Source organism: Felis catus, chromosome B2 (assembly GCF_018350175.1).
Source record: "Felis catus isolate Fca126 chromosome B2, F.catus_Fca126_mat1.0, whole genome shotgun sequence".
NCBI classification, from domain to species: domain Eukaryota; kingdom Metazoa; phylum Chordata; class Mammalia; order Carnivora; family Felidae; genus Felis; species Felis catus.
This window is the reverse complement of record NC_058372.1, coordinates 110639750-110665979: the sequence shown is the minus strand read 5'-3', so window position 1 is coordinate 110665979 and position 26230 is coordinate 110639750. Positions and strand designations below refer to the sequence as shown.

The following is a 26230-nucleotide window of genomic DNA, read 5'->3' as shown; positions in this document are numbered from 1 at the left end:
ATCAAGGAAACAACAAAATGTGAATGTGTGTGTGTGTGTGTGTGTGTTTTGAATATAATTTATTTTTTTATGTTTGTTTATTTATTTTTGAGAGAGAGAAAGCATGAACAGAGGAGGGGCAGAGAAAGAGGGAGTCAGGGCAGAAGCCAACACGGGGCTTCATCCCACAAACCATGAGATCATGACCTGAGCCAAAATCAAGCGTCAAATGTTTAACTGACAGAGCCACCCAGGTGCCCTGGTTTTAAGTAATATAATGAGAGCCATAGTACAGTCCTGTACATGTGTATGTGTGCACACTAGTGGCAGATTTTCATTAGAAATTGCAAATGATTACTCAAATGATATAAAAAACATGGGTTTAGAAGAAATTTATGAACACTAACTTTTATTAAATACACAAAATTTTAATTGCCTTATTTAAAAATATACATTTAAAATATATTTTATTTAGCAGTATGGTAGAAAAATATAAGAAACATAGTTTAAAGTATCAAGAGAATAATGTGCGCTACTTGCATTGTATCTGATTCTGTTCTAAATGCCTCACATGTAGTGTTCAGTTTAATTTTTACAGCATCCTTTTTTTAAATGCTTTTTTTTTGAGAGGCAGAGAGAGAGCGGACGAGTAGGGGAGAGACAGAGAAAGGGGGTGTAGGGGGGGACAGAGGATCCCAAGAGGGCTCTGTGCTGACGGCCTCAAGCCCAATGTGGGCTCAAAATCATGAACCATGAGATCACGACCTGAGCCGAAGTCAGATGCTCAAATGACTGAGCCACTAGGTGCCCCTACAGCGTCCTTTTTTATTAATGTGAACATTGAAGCACTGAAAGTGACTTGCTCAGGTCACATAGACACCTGGGGTGGATCTGGGACACACCACTGGCAGTATGAGTTGTGTCCTTAGCCACCAGGTTTCCAGACTCCCTCAGACCAAAACTCACAAACAACTGACTGCTGAAGTTCTTCTGTATATTTTACAAAAATGGACTTGGTGACCTGCTTTTAAATGTAAAACCTTCCCGTGCCATTAAATATGGAATACAACCACAGGAGTATATCAGACAGCTATCAATTTTTTATCAATGCTCAATCTATTTATTTAGTTTGACCAGCCTAATTTAGGAAGCTAATTTATACAACATGATTCAATGAGTGGTTGAAAAAAATAGAAACTTTAGTGTCTAAATTGTTTATGTCAACTAAATAATAAAAACTGTTAATAATTGTTTTTGTCTACATAAAATACACTAGGTAAATAGCAACCTACCTGTAAGATATGGAATGTGGCTTGCTGTAATGTTTTTATGTATGAAATGTTTAAAAGCTTTTATTCTTTCTGTAGCAACAGTAATTATAGCTGTTTTCATTGTAAGTGCTTAAGGCTTTGAAGGTGGTCATAAAAAACAGTATTCAAAGACCAGTTTTGTCACTTATTAGGGAAAATGAACTTAGACAAATTATGGAGCCTTAGTATTGTTATCTGTAAAGTGGGTGTAATAGTAGTATGTATCTCGTAGAAGAGGCATGTGAGGATTATATGATAATTTCTTCATTTTTGCAACAAATATTTTGATCCTTATTCTGCACAAAACATTGATCTATGTGCTATGATTCAGCAGAGGAAATAGTAACTCATCTCAGGACTCATGATGTTTATACTCTAACTGGGGTTAGAGATCAAATAAACACAAATATTTCATATTACATAAATACAATATAAATAATGCATATAATACACTTATTTAGTGAGTGCCGTGAGGAAAATATCATTGGTTGACAAATCTGATTATGGTTATTATTTATTATACATATCAGGCCACCATGTACTAAAAAGCAAATGTGAAAATGATAACAAAATAAAGTGAAAAAAGAAAAATCAGTGATAGTCACCTTCTCCTTACAAAATATCTAAAATAGAGGCATTCTTAAAATAATGTCGATTCTTGGAATTTATATATTGTATAGATTTCTTTTAATTTCATGAAAACAAAACAGAGACTCCTAAACAGAGTTGGTCTCCATGGCTGCCCTTCTCTGACTCAAGCACAAGCATGATGAAGTTTGGTCGGCCCGCTTTACTTGAGAACATAGTGTTGATGACATTGAAAAATCGTTAATGAAGCTCCCTTCCCCAGGCCCATCAGCAATTTACATTTCATAAATGAAATCAACAGCCTGGAAAAGTCAGTGCTGCATATGAAATGACAGGCTGTCTGTCTCAACAACTCAGCGTGGGGATTTCTTGATTCCATGTTTCTGCAACGCTTGCATGTGGAGCCCAAAATGAAGGGCTCAAGTGACAAATGTTTATGCAAATCAGATATTTTATTATTATATGATAATAATCAGTGGTAAAAAAAATTTCAAACCGTAAAAATTGGATGAAAATAACAATTCCCATTCTGGCCTCCAGGTCCCAATCTCCAGCATTAACCGTTGTCCTTAGTTTCTTGAAGTTTCTCAATGAAGCCCTTGGACTAAACTTAAATATAAATACATATATTCCTTATTATATATATATATATATATAGATAGATAGATAGATGTACATATATATATAGATATATATACATATACATAGATATACATATATATACATTTGTCATTTTTATGTGACTAGGAACAGGCATCCATTTGTGACTCAAAAATTAAAGACTTAACCTTCAGTAGTAATGCCGTTTTCAAAATGAAGGCACTGAGCTCTGAATTAGCAAGTAGCCTAATAAAGGAGATGCTCACCTTAGAAAATCCTTTAACAATAATCTCACATATCAACTCCTGCTTTGCATCTTCAAGGGTAAAGGCCCAATTCTGTAAGAAAAAAATGAAAATCACTGTGCAATTTAAGTTTATGAGTACAATTTAAAATAATAAAGTGCTTTCCATACATCACTTATAATTCTCATTAATTTTACAACATTATTTTCTCCATTTTAGGAATGACAAATTTGAGATTTAAGGTTTTAAGTAATGCCCAAGGTCACAAAACTTGAGCAAGTGAACTTGTCTTAAAGCCATATTGTATGATTCAAATCCTCCTTTTTACACTTCCCATGAACTCATAACTTGTGAGGTCATGCTGTAAGTGTTTTTACGCAATACCAAAAGTCAGTATTTCTATATAGTGTGAGGGTCCATGGGCACACGCATGTTGGATAGTGCATGTTCATAAGAGAGAGTGTAAAACTCTATGTACAAGATAGAAGTTGATTCTGGTTGTATTGCACTCATAAAAATCATAACGTACAGATAAAATATTCTCAACAACTTTTATGTTTCTCAGAAGATCTCTCAACACACATTAAGACTAAGATAATCCCATGTCAAGATTACAATAACAATGTAATTGAGGGGGAGAGAGCCATGTGTAGTAAGAAGTAAGGCCCTTTCAAATAGATTGCTCTACCTGATGAGTAACATGTTTACGAAACCCATCCTGGGACACTGAAATTTTATTTCTAGCTCCGGAAGCGTGAGATAAATGAATTTCTTCTAGGACTTTAGATACACAAGAGGGAGCATTCGGTCCTTCTGTAGTCACCGTTTTGTTCATTTATTCACTCATTCCACAGTATTTATTGATCATATGCCACATGTCAGATATGTAAATAAATGTTGATATTTGAATAGTGCACAAGACATAGTTACTGCTCTTGTGGAAATTAAAATCTAAGATGGAGACATAGACAATAAATAAAAATTAAATTAAAATTGTATAAAAATTGTTATGTAACATTAGAGCACATGGAAAGCAACAGAATAGCATGTGCCCTACCCAGTTTAGTGAATGTGTGAAATAAAAAGAGAGGAATATGTGGTAGGGAGTGTTGAAGTGCGATAAGAGCAGTGATATCACTTTTTACAGGATATGCATTCAAGTATTATAGGAAGTAGGGTGTGAATGGTTATGTAATTCTCTACTATATAAAATTCTGCTGTTAAACAAATGAGATGGTTTTGTTTTGTTTTGTTTTTTGTGGGTTTTGTTTGTTTGTTCGTTTGTTTTGTAACTCCAGAAAATGAGACTCTATTAGGCTACCACTCAAATAAAGCCAGAGAGCACTATCTCAGATAACACAGTCTGTTCTCAAAACGTATCCCAACGATGAGGTCAGTTTTTCTGCTGTTTGAAGGAAGGAAAAATCATAATGTAGCAGGGCCCTTCCATTAATCAAAACAAGACTTTTTGCCAGGAAAGAAGTATACAGCCTAAGCAAAATTGTTTAAACAAGAGGAAGAACTGGAAAACATTAAAATATAGTCAATATAAATAAATTATAAACAATAAAATATAGTCAATACCTTGATTGCAATGTATCATGAACATTATTTGGATACTTTCTAAAACTATGTGTTTATCCTATAATGATATTAAGTTGGAATGCAGTTTCTAGACAAAAGACATTTCCTAAGACAATAAGAAATTAAAGTACTTCATTCTAATAAATTTTTATATTAATGCATTATAAATCAATTTAATTTACTTTATAAAATTAATAATAAGTACTAATAAAAACAGGAATTATACCTGTTTGAAAGTATTAAGTTAACCACCAGGTGGCGCTCCATGAATTGAGCGTATGTAATCAAAATTAATAAATGGCTTGAATTGGTTAAATTAGGAAAAATTACAACACTTTTTCCTAGTAATTATTATTAATTTTTTATTTATATTACTTAGAGGACTTATGAATCCTAAGAAATGGGCTGTTAGTAAAGACAAATTACTTAGTATGTTCTATATAAAACTTAGCAAACTAGATTTCAAAATCAAGTCCTTTTGTTTAAGTCACTTTATCACTTACTAAGAACACATGTTTCATTGCATATTGATAAAAGTGTGTAACTATAATTAAAATTGATAAAAATCTATTAAAATTGATTTGTATGGGTTTTTTCAAATGCTTATTTTATCCACCTGTGTGTTTGTGTGTGTGTGTGTATGTTTTACCCCAGAACCTGAAATTAAAAAAGAGGAAAAGATACCCAAAGCAGGTAAGTGCACTTTCTAAGATTTACATATAAATAGATGTTCTGTTTTGTTATGAACAAAACTAGTGTTATAATCAGGGATGCGTAAGGCCTTGAAATGCTCAAAACATTGAAAAAAATATTGATGCACCCATTCCATATATATTAAGTGTAATAAGCAATAAACTTGAAGATATTCTTAAGTCAAAATAGATTCTGTGTTTTCTGGATAAGGTCACCAAAGCGCTGGAACTGTTAGCATATGCTTCTCCTTATTCATCTAGTGGGCAATTGAGCACTGTTTACAAAGTGCCAAGGGGACAATTTATGTTTCAGAGGCTTCAACCAGATCAAATGCCTGAAACTGATTCATATATTCATTGAAACTTATGAAATCACATATATTCAACCATTTTTACCTCAAAACAGTAGTTTTATATGGGTCAGCCTAATAGATTCAACCATTTTCTTTCCCATTGATTAAATATGCAAATATTCTTTGGAATGGGAGTCCATTGCCTTCTTGACCATTCATTTGAAAATTGGAATACTTTGAAAATAGAATTGCTGAAAACAGGTTCTGTGAGGGAGGAAGACAAGAGCTGGACACTCTTAAGAGAGATGTTAAAAGTTAGAAGGAACTTGGGGCGCCTGGGTGGCGCAGTCGGTTAAGCGTCCGACTTCAGCCAGGTCACGATCTCGCGGTCTGTGAGTTCGAGCCCCGCGTCGGGCTCTGGGCTGATGGCTCAGAGCCTGGAGCCTGTTTCCGATTCTGTGTCTCCCTCTCTCTCTGCCCCTCCCCCGTTCATGCTCTGTCTCTCTCTGTCCCAAAAATAAATAAACGTTGAAAAAAAAAATTTAAAAAGTTAGAAGGAACATCATTAAATACAGTGCAGAAAAAGAAAACCAAAAATTCCAATTAGTAATTACAATCTTTCTAGAGCTAACCCTATTCCAAATATTTCATATCTATGTAAAGATACTTACTTATATGTCTATATCTGCATACGCAAAGGAAGTTTATATCTATATCTCTCCATACAGTGAAAGTACTATGTACACACAGACATACATATCATTGGTCTTAAAGTATTTGTATATACTCATTTTGACAAAGTTTAACCTATATGTAACTAATTCTTGTTTCCCCCTTCTTTGTATATGTTAAATATTAACTTGAAGTATTATCACTTCTTTTCAAAGTACTGTTAACATAGCAAAAGTAATTCATTGTTTTTTTAGTGCATAAACATAGTCTCTTTGATTGACTTTATGAAATCTGAAAGTCTGCATTCTCTAGAAGATAAGTGGGGAAAAAATGACCAATTTTACACAGTGAGAAAAATGCATAATAGAGATATGATACATTATTAACATCGAAACTTATAACTGAGCTTTAGATATATCTGCAGAAAAGGGAAAACTACTTATAAAAATTGCTCTACTGTTGTTAGCTCTTTTACTGGTGTCAGTGAAAGATTGCTGATCAAATAAAAGGTGCATGACGTCACTCCTTCCTGTGAGCATAACACTGTATTTGATGCTTTATTTTACTGTTGGTTTGTAATGGGAAAAGTAATATGCACTATAAATTTCCTATTATTAGTTTACATTAAATATTTATATCTATTTTGATGTTATATTTATTTTTAACTCCCTAAAAGGAAAGAGAAATTAGCATTAATAGAATATTTTATATAATCAATCAGCAATTTATTGAAAATATATATTATGCTAAATGTCACTGCCTTATGTTCAGGATTGTGCTTGGTGATGCAAAACTTACAAACAAGTGATAAGGCCTTGTTTCTCTACTAAGAGAGTATAATTAAGGAATAGACACAAACTATCAAACGCTGGCTAGAAGACAACTCTATTAGTGATGACTGCTCTAGGAGTCTGGAGGGAGGAGTCACCCCTGTGGTCTTGTCAATCAGTGAAAACCTCAAGGAGATGATGGGTTTAAGCTAGGATTTTAGGAATATGCAAGAGCAGCTGAGACAGGGAGGTGATTATACAGCCCAGTGGAAGCAGTGCCAATTTTATAATAGAAAGACATGAATTTGACTCTTTTTGCCACTTGCTGGGAATATGACTTTACTTAAATTACTTAACATTTCTGAGTTTCGACTTCTTTATCTATTGAACAAAGACCATCATAATAGGCCAGCAGGGTTGTCAAAAAGAAATAGAATTGATGCTTGCCATTTGGTTTGGCTTCAGTAAATGGTAGCTTGATCAAGGCGCTAACTCAGGGGCAGCCTGAGCATGATGTAAGCAGGATGCAGTGAGGAGAGGACAAAGGACAAAAGGAGATGCCAGGTGCTGAATGAGGAACAGAAGAAGGCAAGACTGCAGCTGTGGTATATAGTCAAAGGAGAGTGTTTCTGGAAATAAAGAGAGGGAGATTAGGAGGCCAAAGTGAAAAGTTTGGATTCTTAGAATGTGAATTGGAAGAAGAAAGTCTTATAATGGCATGTGAGATGAAATCCTATGGAAAGGATTCTCAATCAGAGATTTGACTCGAGTGTCTTTTAGCACTCTAAGTATTACACAGTAAAAATGGGAGAAATTGACACAAAGAAGAAGCAGTGAGGAAGTGAATTTTGTTTATTCCCCACATTTATAGACATGACTAGTGTTCAGTGTGGAATTATTAGGAATTAAGTTTTTAAAAACCACAGAACCTCGCAACCCATTGAAAATATGGATAATATCTCAGTACATATTCTTTCAGTTACATGAAATCATATGCTTTAAAAACACAGTCATACTCTCTATACTGTGCTATTGCTGCTTTTGTAACTGTCAAGATGTTTCACAGGAGAAGAATAGGCATTGATGACATAAGCTATACCAAACTCCAAGGTCTCAAGCAAGAAAGGATGGTAAAGGTGATCAAATGTAGACATTCGTAAAGGAAGCATAGGTGGGTGGATGCTAGTGGACCCGCACAGAGATATCCAAGCGAGCCTTGGAAATTGGGAGCATACACTTGGGATCCTCAGACTAGGTCCTGTAAACATGAGTTCAGAAGTTTAGAATTCAAGCGGTGTCTGGGTGGCTCAGGTCATGATCTCGCAGTTCGTGAATTCAAGCCCCGCATCAGGCTCTGTGCTGACAGCTCAGAGCCTGGAGCCTGCTTCAGATTCTGTGTCTCCCTCTCTCTGCCCTTTTCCCGCTCATGCTCTGTCTGTCTCTGTCTCTGTCTCTCAAAAATGAATAAACATTAAAAAAATAAAAAAAAAACAGGTTAGAATTCAAAGGCAAAGGAGGAAAGGAGTTGTTCAAAAAAAAGTAGAGAGAAAAGAGGAGGGAATTAAGGATAGCTTCTTGGAAAAGTAAAAGAACTGGTCATGAGAAGGCAAGTAGGTTACCTGGAAGATCAGGAAATGCAACGTATCAGCATTCCAAAGCAGGGACACTTTCAAGAAAACATGGAAAAGTCAGCAGTGCAAACGTCTCAGAAAGGTCATGAGACATGATGACTGAGAAAAAGCCACTATATTTGACAAAGACCTGTCATTATGTGACCTTTTGGAGAGCATTTTCAGTAGAGTGGTTAGTAGAAAGTTTATAGGAATTAAGTAAAGGATTGATCAGTAAGTGGAGACAGCATAAACTTCTTCTTCCAGGAGTTTGTTGATAAAGGGAGGCAAAGTATTTTATTTTGACAGGTAGAATCAATGGAATATGTTTGTTGTGCTCATATTGGTGATAATCAGGTAGATTATTCCAGAGAGAGGCAGAGCAAGAAATCCAGAGGGAGATACTCATGAGGAGATAACTGTCCTAGAGATGAGAAAAATTGAGATAGGCACTACAGGTGGATGGAATTGGCTCAATTATGAGCAAGAACAAAATGCCCCTGAGCTTTGAGGGAATAAAGAAAGGATAGATTAACTTAAAGTTGAGCATACATGAGGACACTCCTGTGGAATCATCTTTTCTCCTAAAATCTCTGTGTGGAAGTGACCACTAACATGTTTGTTGCCAAAAACAGGGGATGGTTTTCTTGCTTCATATTACACTGACCCCTACACAATATTTGACCATGTTCACCATCTCTCATATTTAAAAAAAAATCTTTCTTTGGCAAAAACTAAACCACTTAACCCACACTGTTAAAAACAACAACAAAAAATGACTGCATTTTAAAATACTGGGACAACATTATAATTATTTGTTTTTGACATAGCATATTATTAGCCACTAAATTCCTTTTTTATTTGCCAATGAAAATGATGGCAAATGAGACATACATTTCATTAGGTAATTAGAAAATAGCTAAGTGTTCTTTTCGGGAAGCCATGACTAGTAATTAAAAGTAGTTATATAATTAAAAACAAACAAAAAAAAGACATAAATCACAGGGAATAATTTATTTTTCTTATGTATCAAGAAAATTAATGTTCATAAATAAAATCTTCACAGTTGTGTCACTGTGTTTCTAAGTGTCTAACAAAATTTTCACTTGGTTATTTTGCCTACACCTCACTTTGTTTATAACTGAACTCAACATCTCTCCATTGCCTTGTTGTTGTTGTTGCCGTTGTTCCTTGTCTCAACAAATGGAACACACGAATCACCATTCAGTTACATTGACTTAAACTTGAGTCATTTGCAGCTTCTCCTTCTCTTTCAGAACCCAGTGTCCAGTTAGGCATCAAGTTATGTATCTCCCACCTTTGTGATCCCTTTTATTCTCTCTCCTGGCAAGACCATACTTTTAGCTCTTCTCATCTCTTGCATGAATAGGTAAACAAACTCATGACTTAATCCTCTTGCTTCCATCTCCTCTTCACAGATCCAGCACATGCTTGTGCTAGTTATTTTTTCTAAATGAATATCTGCAGAGAATAGAGCTAGATTCATTGCCACTGCATTATATGGCCCTTAGCATATTTCTTCATGTGCTCTCCTTTCGTCTAATCCACCACCACCACTGCTCCCCCTGCACTCACACAGACATTTAAAAAAGATTGCCACGCCTGTGGAATTTTGTCTCTTCAGTGTCTTTGAATAGTTTTCTTTCACTTCAGGTCCATGTTGAAAGCACCTTACCTATAAACCTTGTTTCCAATCTTGACAGCTTACTTTCCCACCCACCACTGTTCTCTTCCTACAAACACACGCCATGAGTTCTCCAGCCTTGGTCGGTTGACACACGTTTTCCTCTAGCATGTCATGTGGTATCCACATGTATTGAATGGGTTTCTACTAATTTTCTATCTAAGCTCCTATATTAACTGCTGCGAGCTGTTTAGTCTTCTCTAATCTCTGAGACAAGAAAACATTCAAAAGTTACCATAGCCACCGCGTGTTGACAATATTATCCTCTTGGAAAGAAAGGCATTGGTTAGTGATTTTTAAGATATATGTTTGATATGTGTCTTGGCTTTGTGATATAGGGCGTGTAGAAGCAGTTTTTTAAATGTAAAAAACTAATGGGGGAAGGATGGTATAGAAGGAGGAGTTCCAAGAAAATAGATATGGAGTATTTTACAACAAATCTCTTAAGGGCTGAATCTCTCTTAATTTACCTATAAAATAGAGTCACCACCAACAGAACATCCCATGCCAATCTAACAGACTTATCATGAGAATCATGTGATATAATATATATGAAAGTACTTTCAATGCTATGAAAACAGAAAAATATAAAAGTTTATCACATCTACTCTTGCTATTTCAATGGTGGTTCTCAAAACAACAGCAGCATCACCTGGTTCCTTGTTAGAAATATAGCATCTTGTAACTGCTGAATAAGAATTTGGATTTTAACAAATTTCCCAGGTCACTAGTATGTACATTAAAATTTGAGATGTATTTTTACAGATTTCATAGACATCTATTATTGCCCTTATCTCCAGGGAAGAATAACATTAAACTTCTCTTTTACCAAAAACTTTGCTAATTTAGAATGGACTTGGGGAATCTGGGTGGCTCAGTCGGTTAAGTGTCCGACTTTGGCTCAGGTCGCATTCATGAGTTCAAGCCCCACATCTGGCTCTGTGTTGACAACTCAGAGCCTGGGCCCTGCTTCAGATTCTGTGTCTCCCTCTTTCTCTACCACTCTCCCACTCATGCTCTGTCTCTCTCTCTTTCAAAAATAAATAAACATTAAAAAAATTAAGAATGGACTTATATTTTTATTTTTTTTTAATTTTTTAAACGTTTATTCATCTTTGAGAGACCAGAGAGAGACAGACCATGAGTGCGGAAGGGGCAGAGAGACAGAGCCAAAGAATCCGAAGCAGGCTCCAGGCTCCAGGCGCCAAGCTGTCAGCACAGAGCCCGATGCGGGGCTTGAACTTACAAACTGCAAGATCACGACCTGAGCCTGAGTCGGATGCTCAACCGACTGAGCCACCCAGGCGTCCTTGGACTTATATTTTTAAATGGTTTTTTTCTCACTAGCAGTGGGGTCCTCACACTTACTGAGCACTGGTTGACATCGTCTACCCACTGTTTCATTTGATGGGTGGTTTCTGGACTTAAGTAGTTCATGAAATGATTAAGGAAACACCTATTCCTTTCTTATGACATAGTATAGGCAAACAAGCACTGAACATACCTGTGCATTCCTTTGACCTTAAAAGGAATAAACAAACACATATTTTGTTAGCAGAACATGTATGTCAAGAGTAAGCTGTCTGTGTATTTTACCACCTGGCTAAGATATTGACACAATAGGTAAATGTTTTGGCCAAAGGAAAACAGTATGTACTCAATACCTATCAGTCATCAAAGTTATCTTTGGCTCATAACACTCAAAGAACTTGCTTCTAATTGGTGACTCTATTCAATTTATGTCTGTCATCATAAAACTAAACTGATGTAATAACTATCTAAAAATTACTATAGTGATCCCACACAAGTGTATATATATATGTATATATATATATACATATATATATACACTATATATATAAACTATATATATATATAATAACTATAAAATAACTATCTAAAATAAGTGCAGTAACTATCAAAAAATTACTAGTGGTCTTACAAATATATATATATTTGTAGATATATATATTTGTAAATATGCATATATATATGCATATAGTTTATTAATTAGATCCTTGGACAAGAGAAAATGTATTCTCTCTCTGTCTTCCTTCTCCCTCTCTTTCTTCCCCCAACCACTCCACACACCACCTGAATAGTATATACATCTTTAGGTAACCAGAAAGCATTGGATATGCAAGACTCCCATAAATTGTAGAAATAGTTAAATCTTAATGTCATTAACTAAACTGAGTTGTGGTAGGATCAAAGGCTCATTTTAGTTCAATATTTATTGAATTTCAACCATATATTTAAAAGTGTGTTAGGTTTTGAGGACATAAAGATAAATACCTTAAATTCTCAAGAAATATTTTGTATCAAGGCAGAGATCATTAAATAAAGAGCTAGTCATAACAAAAATGAATAAAAGAAAATCAAACAAACAAACAGAAAAGTTGTGCGGAGTGTGCTTTCTGAGCACAGTGGAAAGTTACATTTCTCCAGCCTATTGGTTCAGAGAAATATTCCCAAAGGAGAGGATACATCAATAGTTTCACAAGATGGGTGAAGATAAGCCTGGTGAAGAAAGCCTGAGTGAGGCATTCTAGACAGAGATATTTGCACAAGCCTCAGCCAGATGGAAAACAGTCAGAAGAACTGAAACCACAAGATCTCACCTTCATTTCAGTACAAAGTATAAGTGGAGAACAGGAATGGATAAGACTTAAGAGGAAAAGCAACAGAAAATCATGCTACCTGAGTAAGGGTTGTGTCCTTTTTCCTAAAGGAAATTAGGAAGAGTTACAAGTATTTAAGCAAAATGAGGTACAGCTTAACATAGAATTTCAAATTACTGATTCTGAGTAATCACAGAGATTGAAGATAAAGAGGATGCCAGTAGTTTCAGGAAACCAGTTTTCTAGGTGATGAGATCTTGCACTGACACCTGTAGAGTTATTAAAAAGATCTAGAGAGAGCATTAGTAGGAAGGAAAAGAGGAGAGCTATTATAGAAGTATTTAGGAAGTATAACTGCCATTATTTGGGGTGGGGGTGAGAAAAATTCAAGCTAACTCCCAGGTTTCTGTCTTGGAATAGTATGTGGACAGTAATGTCATTTGCTGTAGTTGGAATTTCCAAAAGAAGTGGCAGATTTTTAAAAAGGAAGCCATACATATTAAGTAAATTTTTGACATATTAATTATTCAAAATTTGTATTGAGCAGTTACTATATGCTAGGCAATATGGTGAGCACAATCATAAACACAGTCAAGTTGTTGTGTTGTGTTGTATTGGTAAACACAGTTAAGTTCCTTTCCTCCTCGAGTTTGTAATCTAATTGTAGTAGCCGTCAGGGAGACAAATGTTGAATTAGAGGTAGCTGTGGGATATGCGCTTATGTATGATTGTCAAGTATCTGGGGGAAAAATATGGTAGTAGAGGTGGAAATTCCTAGCAAAGATAAGCTGGTTTAAACAATGAGAGTTATTGACATCTACCAAGGGAAGTGAGAGAAAAAGACCCAGAACTAAGGCAGCAAAGAACACTAAAGAAGAACACCAAGAAGAATACTAAAATGTAGGAGTGGTTAGAGAACAAGACCCTGAAGGAGTTAAAAAATTTAAAAAGGAAGGAGAGAATTCTTTTAGAAGCTAGAGATATTGTCTCAGAAACCAGGGAGGAAAGAATTTCAAGGAGGAGGAAGCTGTCAAAGTGTCAAATGTGGAAAAAACTCATGGTAAGATAAAGACTGAAAAATATTCATTGGAATGTATAATATGGAGACACTAATGATCTTACAAGTCGTTTTAGTGGAGCTAAATAAGAGGAAAACCAAATTACTATAGTTTGAGGCATTTAGTTGGAGGCCAGGAATTAGGGCCAGAAAATCTACATCATATACTTTGTCTAAATTGTAGGTTATTATTTTAAAACCTTGTCTGAAAAAGGGAAAAGTGTGACTTAGGAAAGCAGCATGGCATAGTAAAAAGAGAGGAAGATGTGACATCAGAGAAACTGTAGTTTTAAATGGTTCCTAATGTATCAGAGATATAACAGCAACCATCTTTACAACTTCACAGGGTTACAGAATCAATGAAAGGCAATAATGCATGGGAAAATGCTAAAAACTAAGGCATACACTAATTCCATTTTTGAAGACCTGAGAGATAAGGGATTTCTGTATGTAATGCCTAAAAGTATTTCATTTTGTTTAATTACCTGTCACCAAGATCAAATCACTTCCTTTCCCATATAGATCTTCTCATTTTTAACTTGTTTACTTGTGTGATATTTCTCCAGTGGCTTATGTGGTACCACTTTTTTTTAAATTTTTTTGTTTCTTTTTTTTATTTAGAGAAAGACAGCAAGCAGGAGAGGGCAGAGAGAAAGAGAGAGAGAGAGAGAGAGAGAGAATTCCAAACAGGCTCTACACTCTCTGTGTGGAGTGCAATGTGGGGTTCACCCGTGAATTGTAAGATCATGCCCTTAGCTGAAATGAAGAGTCAGGCGCTTAACCAACTGAGCCACCCAGGCACCCCTGTGTGGTATCACTTCTAACCTTAAAACTTTGAACTAAGTCCCTCTTCCTTAAAAACTGTATAATTGTATACAGTTCAGCTAAGAGTATACATCAATAACATTACTGTTATGGAGTTTTTCTTTGTAACTCTAAAGGGTAGAAGGATGTCTTGCAGTTTAAGTTATTTCTTGCATTTGTGTTTGGCAAAGTGTTTTGCATAGAAGACTAGTTATAATTTTTGGTACATGAAAGAATTTTGAGGTTAAGCAAGTCTGGGAAAAGCTCTTGGAGTTTATCATACGCATGGACATATTAAGGAAGTGTGATAGTAAAGAAACCAGCTGAACCTTTTTTTACCCAATGTTTTTCACCTTTATTCAACCATGGTATCTTTTCTGTAATATAATAGCAGTGTTCAGCTGAATGCACTGTGAGGAATGATGTCTTTTACTTAAAAGATTTGGGGAAACAATAGAGCAAAGATAATAGAATTTTTTTTAAATGAGTGACAACATATATTAAAAAAAGAAAAGAAAAACCAAATGAGAAAGACTGGAGAAAATGTTCAGTTCGCATCACAATTAGAACAATGAAGATATGCTAACATGTATAATTTACTTATACCCAGGCATTGCTATCTCAAAATTTCATGTTATTTTTCCCATAAATAAGAAGACAGAAAATTTTGTTGTAATGTAATTTGGAGGATAAAAATTATATTAAAATTAGGCTGATATGGAAAATTGAGTAATTGCTAGAAAGTGGCAGTAGTGATAAATACTTCATAAGTATCCCTACAGTGACTCATGTAAATCTCTGTGGCAGCAAGTCAACCACCATTTCTATCATAGGCTAATGTTTATTGAGTAGTCAACAGGTATGTGTCATTATAATATGCTGAGAGGGTTTATTACTGAAAAGAAACAATAGATCAAGAAAACTATAATGATTTTTACTCTGTTAGTTGAAGGACATTTATTAAATGCCTTGTAATTCAAATCTTGGAAATGAAAAATAACTAATATTGGTGTAGCAGTTAATCAATTAATCAAGAGGATTTATTTACATATATGCATAACATAATTTCATCTCATAATGATCTGTGTTTCAGGTTCCATTATTTAGCCCACGTTATAGGCAAGGAAGCTGATACAAAGATCAATTGTTTCCAATGTTACAAAATGCATGGAATAACATGGCTTCTTTCAACACATCAATGACCTCATTCACACACTCAATTTGATTTCTAAGTCAGTGAACAAGACTCACAGTGTCTCAAGTTGTCCTCTTTGACTTTAAGGTAACCTAAAATGTAGCGTACTTCCTTTTGCCAATATATCCTTGGTATAGTTTACTGCCAAATTTGGAACCTCAAGTATTTTCGTCCCAATAATATAGCCATGATAGATCAAGGCAAGAGAGGAAGGTGGGTGGAGAACAACACAACAAAACAAAACACCTCAAATAGTGGTACTCTTATTTTGAATTGTAAACTTAAAGTAATCCTTAGATAACAATTCTAGATGATATTAATAACAAAGCAGGGCAGTGTACCATATGTTGTTTAGGGCAGGGATTTTGCTGGTTTATTTCATGTATTTCCTGTGCCTAAAGCAGTTCCTGGCACGTAGTAAGAGCTCAGTAAATGGTTCTGAATGAACAAATGAGTAAGAGTTTAATTATATGGTCAAATGGATCTGAAAGCCTGTTTCCTAATTTGTTAAATGGAAAAATTGACCTTACAAGGTTTACTATAAATGTTAAAATATTTTTTTAATGTTTAGCATGGTTCTTAGCACAAAATAAATATTTAACATGTTATCTATAAATTAGATTAATAAATATGGGAAACAACGTCTTTCCAGAATTAAATTTGCTACAGCCTTTAAAAATCTGAGACACATTCATTGGCCATTTGGCTTCCCAAAATGAAAACAACTTTTGTTTTGTGGTAAAACAATATAACCTTTTTCATGCTTAGCTTTTGATTAACCACTTCTGTACTAAAATCTTATTTTTTTTCTATTTTTAATGGTGACTTGAGTATTAGAGTCTTTATTTTTATTTTTATTGTTTTTAGTTCTATCTTCTAAAGATTGGGAGATCTATTTTTTAGCCAATTCAATCAAGCAAGCATAATTCCATTAGTAGCTTCTGAATCAGTCTATGACAGGTATAAGTTTTCTTAGCTGACTTAAAGGAGAGACACAGGGTCTGTGGATCCTGGAGAAGTTGCCTCTATTATGAAAAATAAAGAATACAATAGTTTCTTTTAACATTTCTAAATGCTACTTATGCATTAGTATAACCAACATTAGTGTAAACAAAGAATTATTAGCCACTATTAGATATGTCATCTTTTTCAGAGATTTCTTCAACAGTATATATTTTAGAATCTTCCAAAAGTCATAATTTTTAGTTTTCAGGCTTTCCTCAGAATGATTGTCTTCCTTCTGTAGTTCATGGGAATCAAGAAATGCTCTTTTTTTGCCCTTTATAATAAAATTTTCATTGAAAATCCTCTTTTTTCATTTCAATCCAATCAGAAAACCAATTGAGGAAGGTGGTAATGAGACTTGGATTTAGATGTTTCAGGGTGGCAAAAGCAATTTACTACAGAAGGCTTTATAACTTGTCACAGAAGAAGTTGATGGTCTGGCTCTTCTAAATTAAAATAAAACTCAGAAGCTTTTTAGATACTTGCCTGTTAAGAAGTCAACTCTTTTAGAAAGATTTCTGTTTCCAAGCTAATTTGTGAGTAATTCTGACAAAATATTGCAAAATTTACAAGATCCAGTTCCCTCATGTTAATGTCCTGTTTAGTTTATATTTTCTTTGCTATTCTAAAATATGCTGGTTTCATAATTATTTGAACCTATTCTCAATCTCTTCTTTTGTTTCTCCTATGCCTATACATGCTTTTATACTATTTGTAAGGTAAAATATATTATCTAGTTTTCAAAACTATGTTCTTAGGTCAAATATTCTTTGTGGTTTTTCAGTTTAATGGATCAACACAACATCCATCCATGGGAATATTTCTCAAGCCTGTGATGAAGTGTTTCACACTTGTAAGATGTTTAAAAGAGGGTTGATATTTAATAATTGAATCATATTCCAGGAAAAAATGTTTCAGATGCCTCATGTAGACAAACATGAGGTATCTTTTCTTTTCATATGCTATTCAAATTTAACTCTCAATAACACAGAACATCTTGAGAAAGAAATATGGTACCGTTTACTTGACTGTAGAAGAAACAAAGAAAAGAAAGAAAAGAAAAAAGAAAAGAGAAAAGAAAAGAAAAAAGGAGGAAAAGAAGGAAAGGAAAGGAAAGGAAAGGAAAGGAAAGGAAAGGAAAGGAAAGGAAAGGAAAGGAAAGGAAAGGAAAGGAAAGGAAAGGGAGGGGAGGGGAGGGGAGGGGAGGGAAGGGAAGGGAAAGGAAAAGAAAGGAAAGGAAAGGAAAGGAAAGGAAAGGAAAGGAAAGGAAAGGAAAGGAAAGGAAAGGAAAGGAAAGGAAAAAAGAAAAGAGAAGAGAAAGAAAAGAAAAATAATATTAACTACCATCTCTTTTATTCTCACCTTTCTAGTTTCAGGAACATAATATTCTCAAGCTCGGGAACTGAGATTGATGTGACCAATAACAAACATAGCAGAAATAATGGTTTCTTTGGGCCCATGCCTTACAACTTTAGACAAGCCCATCAAAATTTAGACATTTTACTGAGTTTTCCTTCTCATAAACCCTCCATCCCCATCCCTTGCTCTAATCAATGCCTTGACTTTTAAGATAAAGATTCAGCATGGTAAATGCTCATTTCTTATTATCTCATTTCTTTCCTAAGACCCACTTAAAGTATCAGAATGTGATGCAGTAGAGTTTAGGGTAATATAGTTTAGTAAGTCTTAATAATTAAAATATGCTTGGGCCAGATGGTGCCAATCAATTGAAAATGATCAGGAATGTCTATTATATTCCAGGTCAAAACTACTCAAGAGTAAACATAATATAACTTTACTACATCTAAACATGATTTTGTCCTTTTCATCGGTGAAATAGCCATAACCAACATTAATGAGAAATTCTGTACACAAACTTTCACGTTTTATTTTTACATATCCTGAAGCAAGATAATCACAACACAAATTTGAAAAACCTCCTATGTAGAGAAAAAAATGGAAAATTTCTTCTGATGGTATGTTTCAATAAAGGCCCATAAAATTAAAAGAACTCTCTCTTTTCTGCAAGTCCTTTTAAAATATTTTAGCAGCATCTTCAGTGAGTCATTAGGGGAGTATGTTTAGTTGCATGCATTACTCAATAGAGTAACTCTCCATTTATATAGAGTTGTCACTTGTTCATTAAAGACAATGATTGTTGACACTGTGAGACAATGCACAAGTACTAAGAACACAAAGATGATAGTTTCATTGCTGTCCCTGACTAGTGAATTTCACAATTTATTTGTGGAAGACAAATGAGTAAATAATTACAAAGTATTGCAAATAATTACAGTGTACAGAGATGATGGCTTTCAAACGATGCTGAGAGTACAGATTAGGGGCATCTAACTCATCCTGGAAAGAGATCAGGAAAGGCATCCAGAGGGAGACAACAGCTGAGCTGAGACTTGACAAATGAGCATGGTATGGTGAAAAGATGCAAGAAGAGGGCAAAAACATCAGGTGATATGAGAGGGTATGAAAATGATATATTTGAGGCTCTAATAGAAACAGAAACTGAGAAGGAAATGAACTAGTGGAAGTACACTCAAGATATATTTAGAAAAGGGAATCAACAGGACTCTGTTAACAGCTGAATAGGGAGGGCAAAGCATGGAGAAGAATTTTGGATGATTTTCAGCCTCCTGGTTGGAATTGTAGATGGAATGTAGAATCATTTACCATTATAGGGAATTGTGTTTGGAAGAGAAAAAGCTTTTACTTTCGGAAGTTCAGTATGTGGGTCAATAATGGAGTAAGACCATTTATCCCTTATCTTCTTTTGTCTCTGAACTTTTTAAAGTATATGTGTGATATCTGGAATTGATATCTTTTTCTATGCCCTTAACGAGAGGTACACCAAATCTAATTTCTATGACTGTCACCAGAATTGCACCCATCCATAAGAATCTGTTTTTTCAATTCATAGGTAAGCCTTAGAGGCTAAGTATTCTTAGAAGACTGAAGTGCTGAGCAGGCACTAAATGCTGAGTCATTGCTTGCTGAATGAATGACTGAATAGTTGAATAATCATGGTGTGTTCTCAGTGTTATATTAAGTTTCCTATCAATAAAAAAAAGGACTTCTAAGTAATGATCTGATTAACTTCTTCTATCTTTCTATTAGTTCTCTGAAAATTTCCCCTAATCTATTACAACTAATCATGGTGCAAACAAAACATTTGCTGCTAACAGTTTAATCAACATCATGAAGGAGAAGGACCCAAAGTTGCCATTCATGTGAGGCAAAATACACATAACTGAGAGGGTTTGTGAGAACACAGTGGTCAAGTGTAGATGCTTGAATAACAAAAAAGTTTCCATAGAAATTTATTGTAATACAGCCTCAATAAATTTAGCTTAATTGGAATCTAGAAAATTTAGCATGATGCAAACAAAACCAATGAAGATGAAGAAGTCATTTCTGTATGTGAATTTCACTAGGTTCATGTATCTAAGAGGCCATATGACCACAAATCTTAATACAGTAGACCTTAAAGGACTTTCTAAATACTATCTAATTATATTGCCAAATACTTCTGCTTTTAAAATTAAAGGATACCATAAATGATATTTTTACTTCTTAGCACCAGACTGCATTTTTATTGATCCTAACATAAAATAAAAATTCTTCTCAAAATTTAGTTCGAATTGTCAGTGGCAATTCTTGCTTACCAAGTAGCTTTTAGAAGATTAAAGGGCAATTTTCAAAGCTCTATTTGTAATTTCTTTTTCTGATGTACAGTGCTACATAAATAATGCTAACCCTCACATAATTTTACATTAAATCTCTAAAAGTATATTTGTAAACATCATATAAAAGATAATATGGTATTATTTCAATTAAGTAACTTTATACAGTACATTTCATGAACAAGATTGCCTGTATATGTAAACGGCTCTGTAGGTAAAAGAAGAAAAAAGAATATTTACTCAAATTTATATCCAAGCCAGAAAGCAATTCCTTTCAGAGTTTTGTAATATATTTTACATGTTTAACATTTATGTATCTTACATTTTAATTTTGATTATTAAAAGATTGGAGAACCTCATAAAACATGTAGGTGAGTAATAATGGCTTCTAGTAGTATATAATAAGATTTCTGAACTGATTCAAGCATCCCATAAAAGTCCTTGTGATATTTTCTTGCTTCCTCCAAATGGCTTGTTTTTTCAATATATATGATACAAAGTTTAGATTTCCAAGTCAGTTTAAAAGGTAAAGTGCCGGGGCGCCTGGGTGGCTCAGTTGGCTCAGGTCATGATCTCACAGCTCCAGGCTTGTCAGTTTGAGCCCCACATCGGGCTCTGTGGTGACAGCTCAGAGCCTGGAGCCTGCTTTGGATTCTGTGTCTCCTTCTCTCTCTGCCCTCCCCTGCTAATGCTCTGTCTGTGTCTCAAAAAAATAAAAATAAACATAAAAGGTAAATTGCCTGTTTGATAGTTTTTCTGGTTAAGATGTAAATCTACAACAGAGCCAATTTCTGCTCTGTAGTAAATAGCTGTGTAAACAGATATATTATATCTGGAACAGACACTGATTTTAGAAACAAGGTTTGTTCTGTTCTTCTGCCCTTAGACTTAAACATGTTTCCATCGGCAGAAAATCTATCAGGAATTGAGCAAACAGACTTATTAAAGAGCAACAAGCCAAAAAGAAATTAATGCTGCAACTTTTCACGTTGATTATCTAAATGGTGCCTCCTTTGTAAATGATTTACTATTTAGATTTAAATTAAAATTTAACAGAGGAGGCTGGGTGGTTCAGTCAGTTAAGCATCCAACTCTTGATTTCAGCTCAGGTCATGATCTCTCAGTCTGTGAGTTCAAGCTCTACATCTGGCTCTGCACTGACAGTGCAGAGCCTGCTTGGGATTCTCTCTCCCTCTCTCTCTGCCCCTCCCTTGCTCTCACTCTCTCTCTAAGATAAATAAACTAAAAAAAAAGTTTAAATTAATATTTAACATAAATATATCACTTTACCTGGATGAGATCTTAGAAACCATCAATCTAATTTCTACCATTTCTTTTCTTTTTGTAAAAGATGAGGAAAGCAAGTTAAATGGCCATGTCAAGGTTCCACAGCAAATGAGTTTCAAGAACCAAACCCAAACCTTAAGATTTCTTATCTGTTGCTTGTCCCAAAACACTGTGCATTAATATTTTTTTTATTATGCTAGGTCAAGATTTATTATCTTTGTCAGATGTTACTTTAACAATTTCCTTAGTATATATAAATGTAGACATGCTATTTATTATTTTATGTAATTTTAAACTGCATTGATTCTATGTTCATGTGTCTAATATTGCAGAATATTTTTGACTCATTGTTTTCCTCTTCCTTCCTTTTTTGTTCATTGAACATGACCAGTTTTTTAAGTCAATGCATAGTAAAAGCAGAAATGGAAAATATTACATTGATAATTTCATTTGTTTTTAATAAAATTTAAGGAAAAAAAATACAAAAGCTATATTAAAAATATTTTTTTAAATCCTAAAATCCCTATAAATAAAATAAACAAATATATGTATTTATATACCTGTTATATTGCTTCCTACTGTTTGAAACATAGCCTGTGATATGGAGCCAGTTACTATCTCTATGAGAACAACAGAATTACAATGATTTGGTTTCCTTTGTAAAAAAATAAAAAATTCTTCTGTTATATGAATTTCATTTCATATCACATCCTTTATAGAACTCAATCACAAATATCTGAATACAATATTACTGTCATCTATATTGAAAAGTTGACACACTAGAATCAACATAAGCATGTTCTGTTTTTAACTTTATCCATTTATGTCTCAGTAGATTGAAACCTTTCTCTTTGACTCTAATTAAGCCTTATTTGCTGAAATGACATACACAATTAGCTGGAACTTAAAATTGCAAAAAAAATAGTCAGATTTTGTTAAATGAATACTATTAATAAACGTAGTCATGATTCTCAAACAGAGGTTCTCAAATTTCAACATGTGTCTGATATGCCTGGAGTGCTGGGCTCACCCCTGGAGTTTATGATTCTGGAGGTCAGGGATGGGGTTGAACATGTACATTTATAATAAGTTTCCAGGTTATGTTATTGTTTGAGAACCACTACTTTATAGAATTCTCCTCCATCAAGCAATCTACAGTGTTCTTACACTTATTGCAGTCTAAATGTGGATCTAAAGGAATATGTAGGCTTAAACGACATACAAATGTACTTTATTCATTCATATATCTGCAGCTGTGTTTTCTTGTAAAGTCTCATCAGATTTTAAACTGGTACAATATTGTCTTGTAACTGAATGTATGAGATCATGAAACTGAGAATGAAAAAAGCTAAAGAACATGTAGGAGTAATATTAGCAAAATTGTGGTATAGAAATTTCTAGTGTCCATTCCCTCCCCAAAACATCAATTTGAACAACAATCTGCAAAAATACTCTCACAAGAACTAAGGATTCCAGGTGAGGAAATATAGCACCTGAATGAATAACAGAAATTAAAAAAAAAGACAATTGAGGAAGGTAAGAATAGATTCACATTACCCCCACCCCCTCTGCCAAACCTGGGTAGCTTAGCACAAAAGAGACACCGTCTCTGTAGGAGAAGGAGAGTGAAGAGAGCGCCCAACTTCATTGCAGACCCCAGTTGGCCTTTGCCAGCACCAGGCTGAGTCTCAAGGGCCAAAATGGCTCCCATGGTACTAGGCTCCCAGCCCACCCTGGCATTGACCAGTTCCCACAGCCTGAGGGCAGCAAGCATGGTACAAGATTCCCAATAAGTTCTTATGAACTTGCTGCTGGCCCATCCCACCACAAGCCAACTCCCACAGACCCCATGATCCCAGCCTGCCCCAGCACCAATCTGGCACTTGTAGCCTCAAGGTCTAAGCAAGTTTCCATCGACCAAGATTCCCGGGCTGATCCCAAGCCACATAATCGCCAGTAGACCCAAGCCCCAACTGGGCTTCTATGAACCCAACCCTTTGCCCTGCCCCAGGACCAGGTCATCTTTTGTGGCCTTCTAAGATCCCAGGTTTTAGACTGGCTCCCACAACCTAGGATCCTGTCCTGCCCCAGGACCAGGCCAGCCCACATGGCCCCAGCCTCTAGGCTGGCTTCTGTGAAAACAGATTCCCAAACTGTCCCAGCACTGGGCCAGTTGCCAAGACCCAGATGCCAGGCCCTTCCCTGTGGCCCTTGGCATATCAGCCCCTGCAGATCCAGGCACTAGGCTATTCCCCATGGACCCAAACACAAGGCCTGCCCACCTGCTGATCCAGGCACCAGATCTGCCTGCCCAAGGTCACCATGAGGTGGCACACCCTGAATCTCTGGATGAGCTGACTGGTGTGAAGCTTTGCCTGCCAAAGCCAGTCTGTAAAGACTGGAAGGAGCATTTACTTGCTCAAATATGCACATATCAACATAGAGACACAAGGATCACAAATAATCAGGGAAACATGACACCACTAAAGGAAACTAATAAAGCTTCCATAACTGACCCTAAGGTTATGGAGATCTATGAATTAACTGACAAAGAATTCAGAATAATCCTCTTAAAGAAATTCAGTGAACTACAAGAAATTAGAGACAACTAAATAAAATTGGGAAAACAATACATGAATAAAACGAGAAGTTTGAGAAAGAAATAGAAATCATGAAAAACAACAGAACAGAGATCTCAGAGTAGAAGAATACACTGACTAAACTGGAGCATCCAATACAGAGCTTCAATAACAGACTGGACCAAACAGAATAAGGAATTAGTGAATGAAAAAAACAGGTCACTTACAATCATCCAGTCAGATGAGGAAAAAGAAAGGAGAATGAAAAACAGTGAAGAAAGCCCTGTGAATTACGGAATACTCTTAAAAGAAACAACCTAAGCATTATTGGAGTGTCAGAAGGAGATGATAGCAAGAAGGGACAAAAGTTTATTTAAAGAAATAATGAATGGAGTGCCTGGGTGGCTCAGTCAGTTAAGCACCCAACTCTTTGTTTCGGCTTAGGTCATGATCTCATGGTTTGTGAATTCAAGCCCCATATCAGGCTCCGTGCTGACAGTGCAGAGCCTGCTTGAGACTCTCTCTCTCTCTCTCTCTCTCTCTCTGCCCCTCCCCCTTTCACTCTGTCTGTCTCTCTCTCAAAAATAAATAAGTAAACTTAAAAAAAATAGTAAAAAAAGAAATAATGGCTGAAAACATCCCAAATTTGGGGAGAGATTTGGACATTCAGGTTCCTGAAGCTAATAGGTCACCCCACTTATACCATAGTTGCTCAGACAGCCAATCTCAAATGTTATCATCACACACAAAAAAAGAAATAAATGTGTGAGGTGATGGATGTATTAGCTAAACTTATGATAATTGTTTCACACTATATATGTGTACAAAACCATCAAATTGTACACCTTAAACTTACATATGTAATGTGTCAGTTATATCTCAAAAAAGCTGGAAAATGGGGCGCCTGGATGGCGCAGTCGGTTAAGCGTCCGACTTCAGCCAGGTCACGATCTCGCGGTCCGTGAGTTCGAGCCCCGCGTCTGGCTCTGGGCTGATGGCTCGGAGTCTGGAGCCTGTTTCCGATTCTGTGTCTCCCTCTCTCTCTGCACCTCCCCCGTTCATGCTCTGTCTCTCTCTGTCCCAAAAATAAAATAAAACGTTGAAAAAAAATTTAAAAAAAAAAAAAGCTGGAAAAAATATTTAGATTTTAGTGGTGAGATTTCATTGTCAAGACTTCTTAGCCTACTCTCTCTGTGCTTTGTATCCACTGATTATTAACAAGTCATTAAAACATTGTCTCATAGGTACTCTATCTTGGCAAATCTTGATTTTATCCCTCTAGGACAATAGTTCCCACACCTAAGTGGTCACTAAATTCACCTGAGAAAGTCTGCTCCAGGAACCCCAGTTTGGGAACTACTGCTCTAGGACCTAGATTGACAAGGATATCTCAGAGGAAAAATGTATAGAAACATAACACACATATAGCCTGGATGGTTTATGAAGCCAGGTGTGTTTATTTTGGAAAACAAGAAAGTATTTGAGATGATTTACAAGATTTATCCAGTTTTAAAGTTCGCTCATTATAGGGTGTAAAACTTATAAGGTCCTTCTGCTCTTATATCCAAACTCTTATCTTGTATTGAAATTTAATGGTCTTATTTAATGATACTCTCTATTGCATCATCTAAGTAAAAAATTTCCAAGATTTTCACACGTATTATGTCTAAAATAGTGTTACATCTAACCATTTTACAAAATTCAAATGTTATGATATTCATCTGAATTGTCCTGACTAAATTAAAGTATAATAAATCCATATTGAGGGAACTAATTTGCTCATTAGATCCAGTAATAAGGCAATTTCTATGGCATTCATCAAATTATGATTTTTTGAGTAAATTCATGAAAGTTCAGTGTCCTACTTCTGCTTGTGATTTTTACTTTTCTTACTTTTAAATTTAAAGTCTAGGGGCACCTGGGTGGCTGAGTTTGTTAA

General features: G+C 35.2%; 1 protein-coding gene and 1 long non-coding RNA gene across 4 annotated transcripts in view; one reads left to right on the top strand and one right to left on the bottom strand.

Annotated features, from left to right (window-relative positions):
• The window catches only part of TRDN (triadin), a 394176-nt gene that overhangs the window by 305285 nt on the left and 62661 nt on the right, over window positions 1-26230 (top strand). The window contains exon 24 of the mRNA XM_023254312.2: window positions 4961-4999. Coding sequence (XP_023110080.2) covers window positions 4961-4999 — 39 coding nt within the window. The remainder of the gene's footprint in view (window positions 1-4960; window positions 5000-26230) is intronic.
• The window catches only part of LOC111560519, a 73829-nt gene that overhangs the window by 23204 nt on the left and 24395 nt on the right, over window positions 1-26230 (bottom strand). For all 3 annotated transcript variants that reach the window (XR_002742431.2, XR_006598251.1, XR_006598250.1), the window contains exon 3: window positions 2744-2815. This is a non-coding gene — a long non-coding RNA (uncharacterized LOC111560519). The remainder of the gene's footprint in view (window positions 1-2743; window positions 2816-26230) is intronic.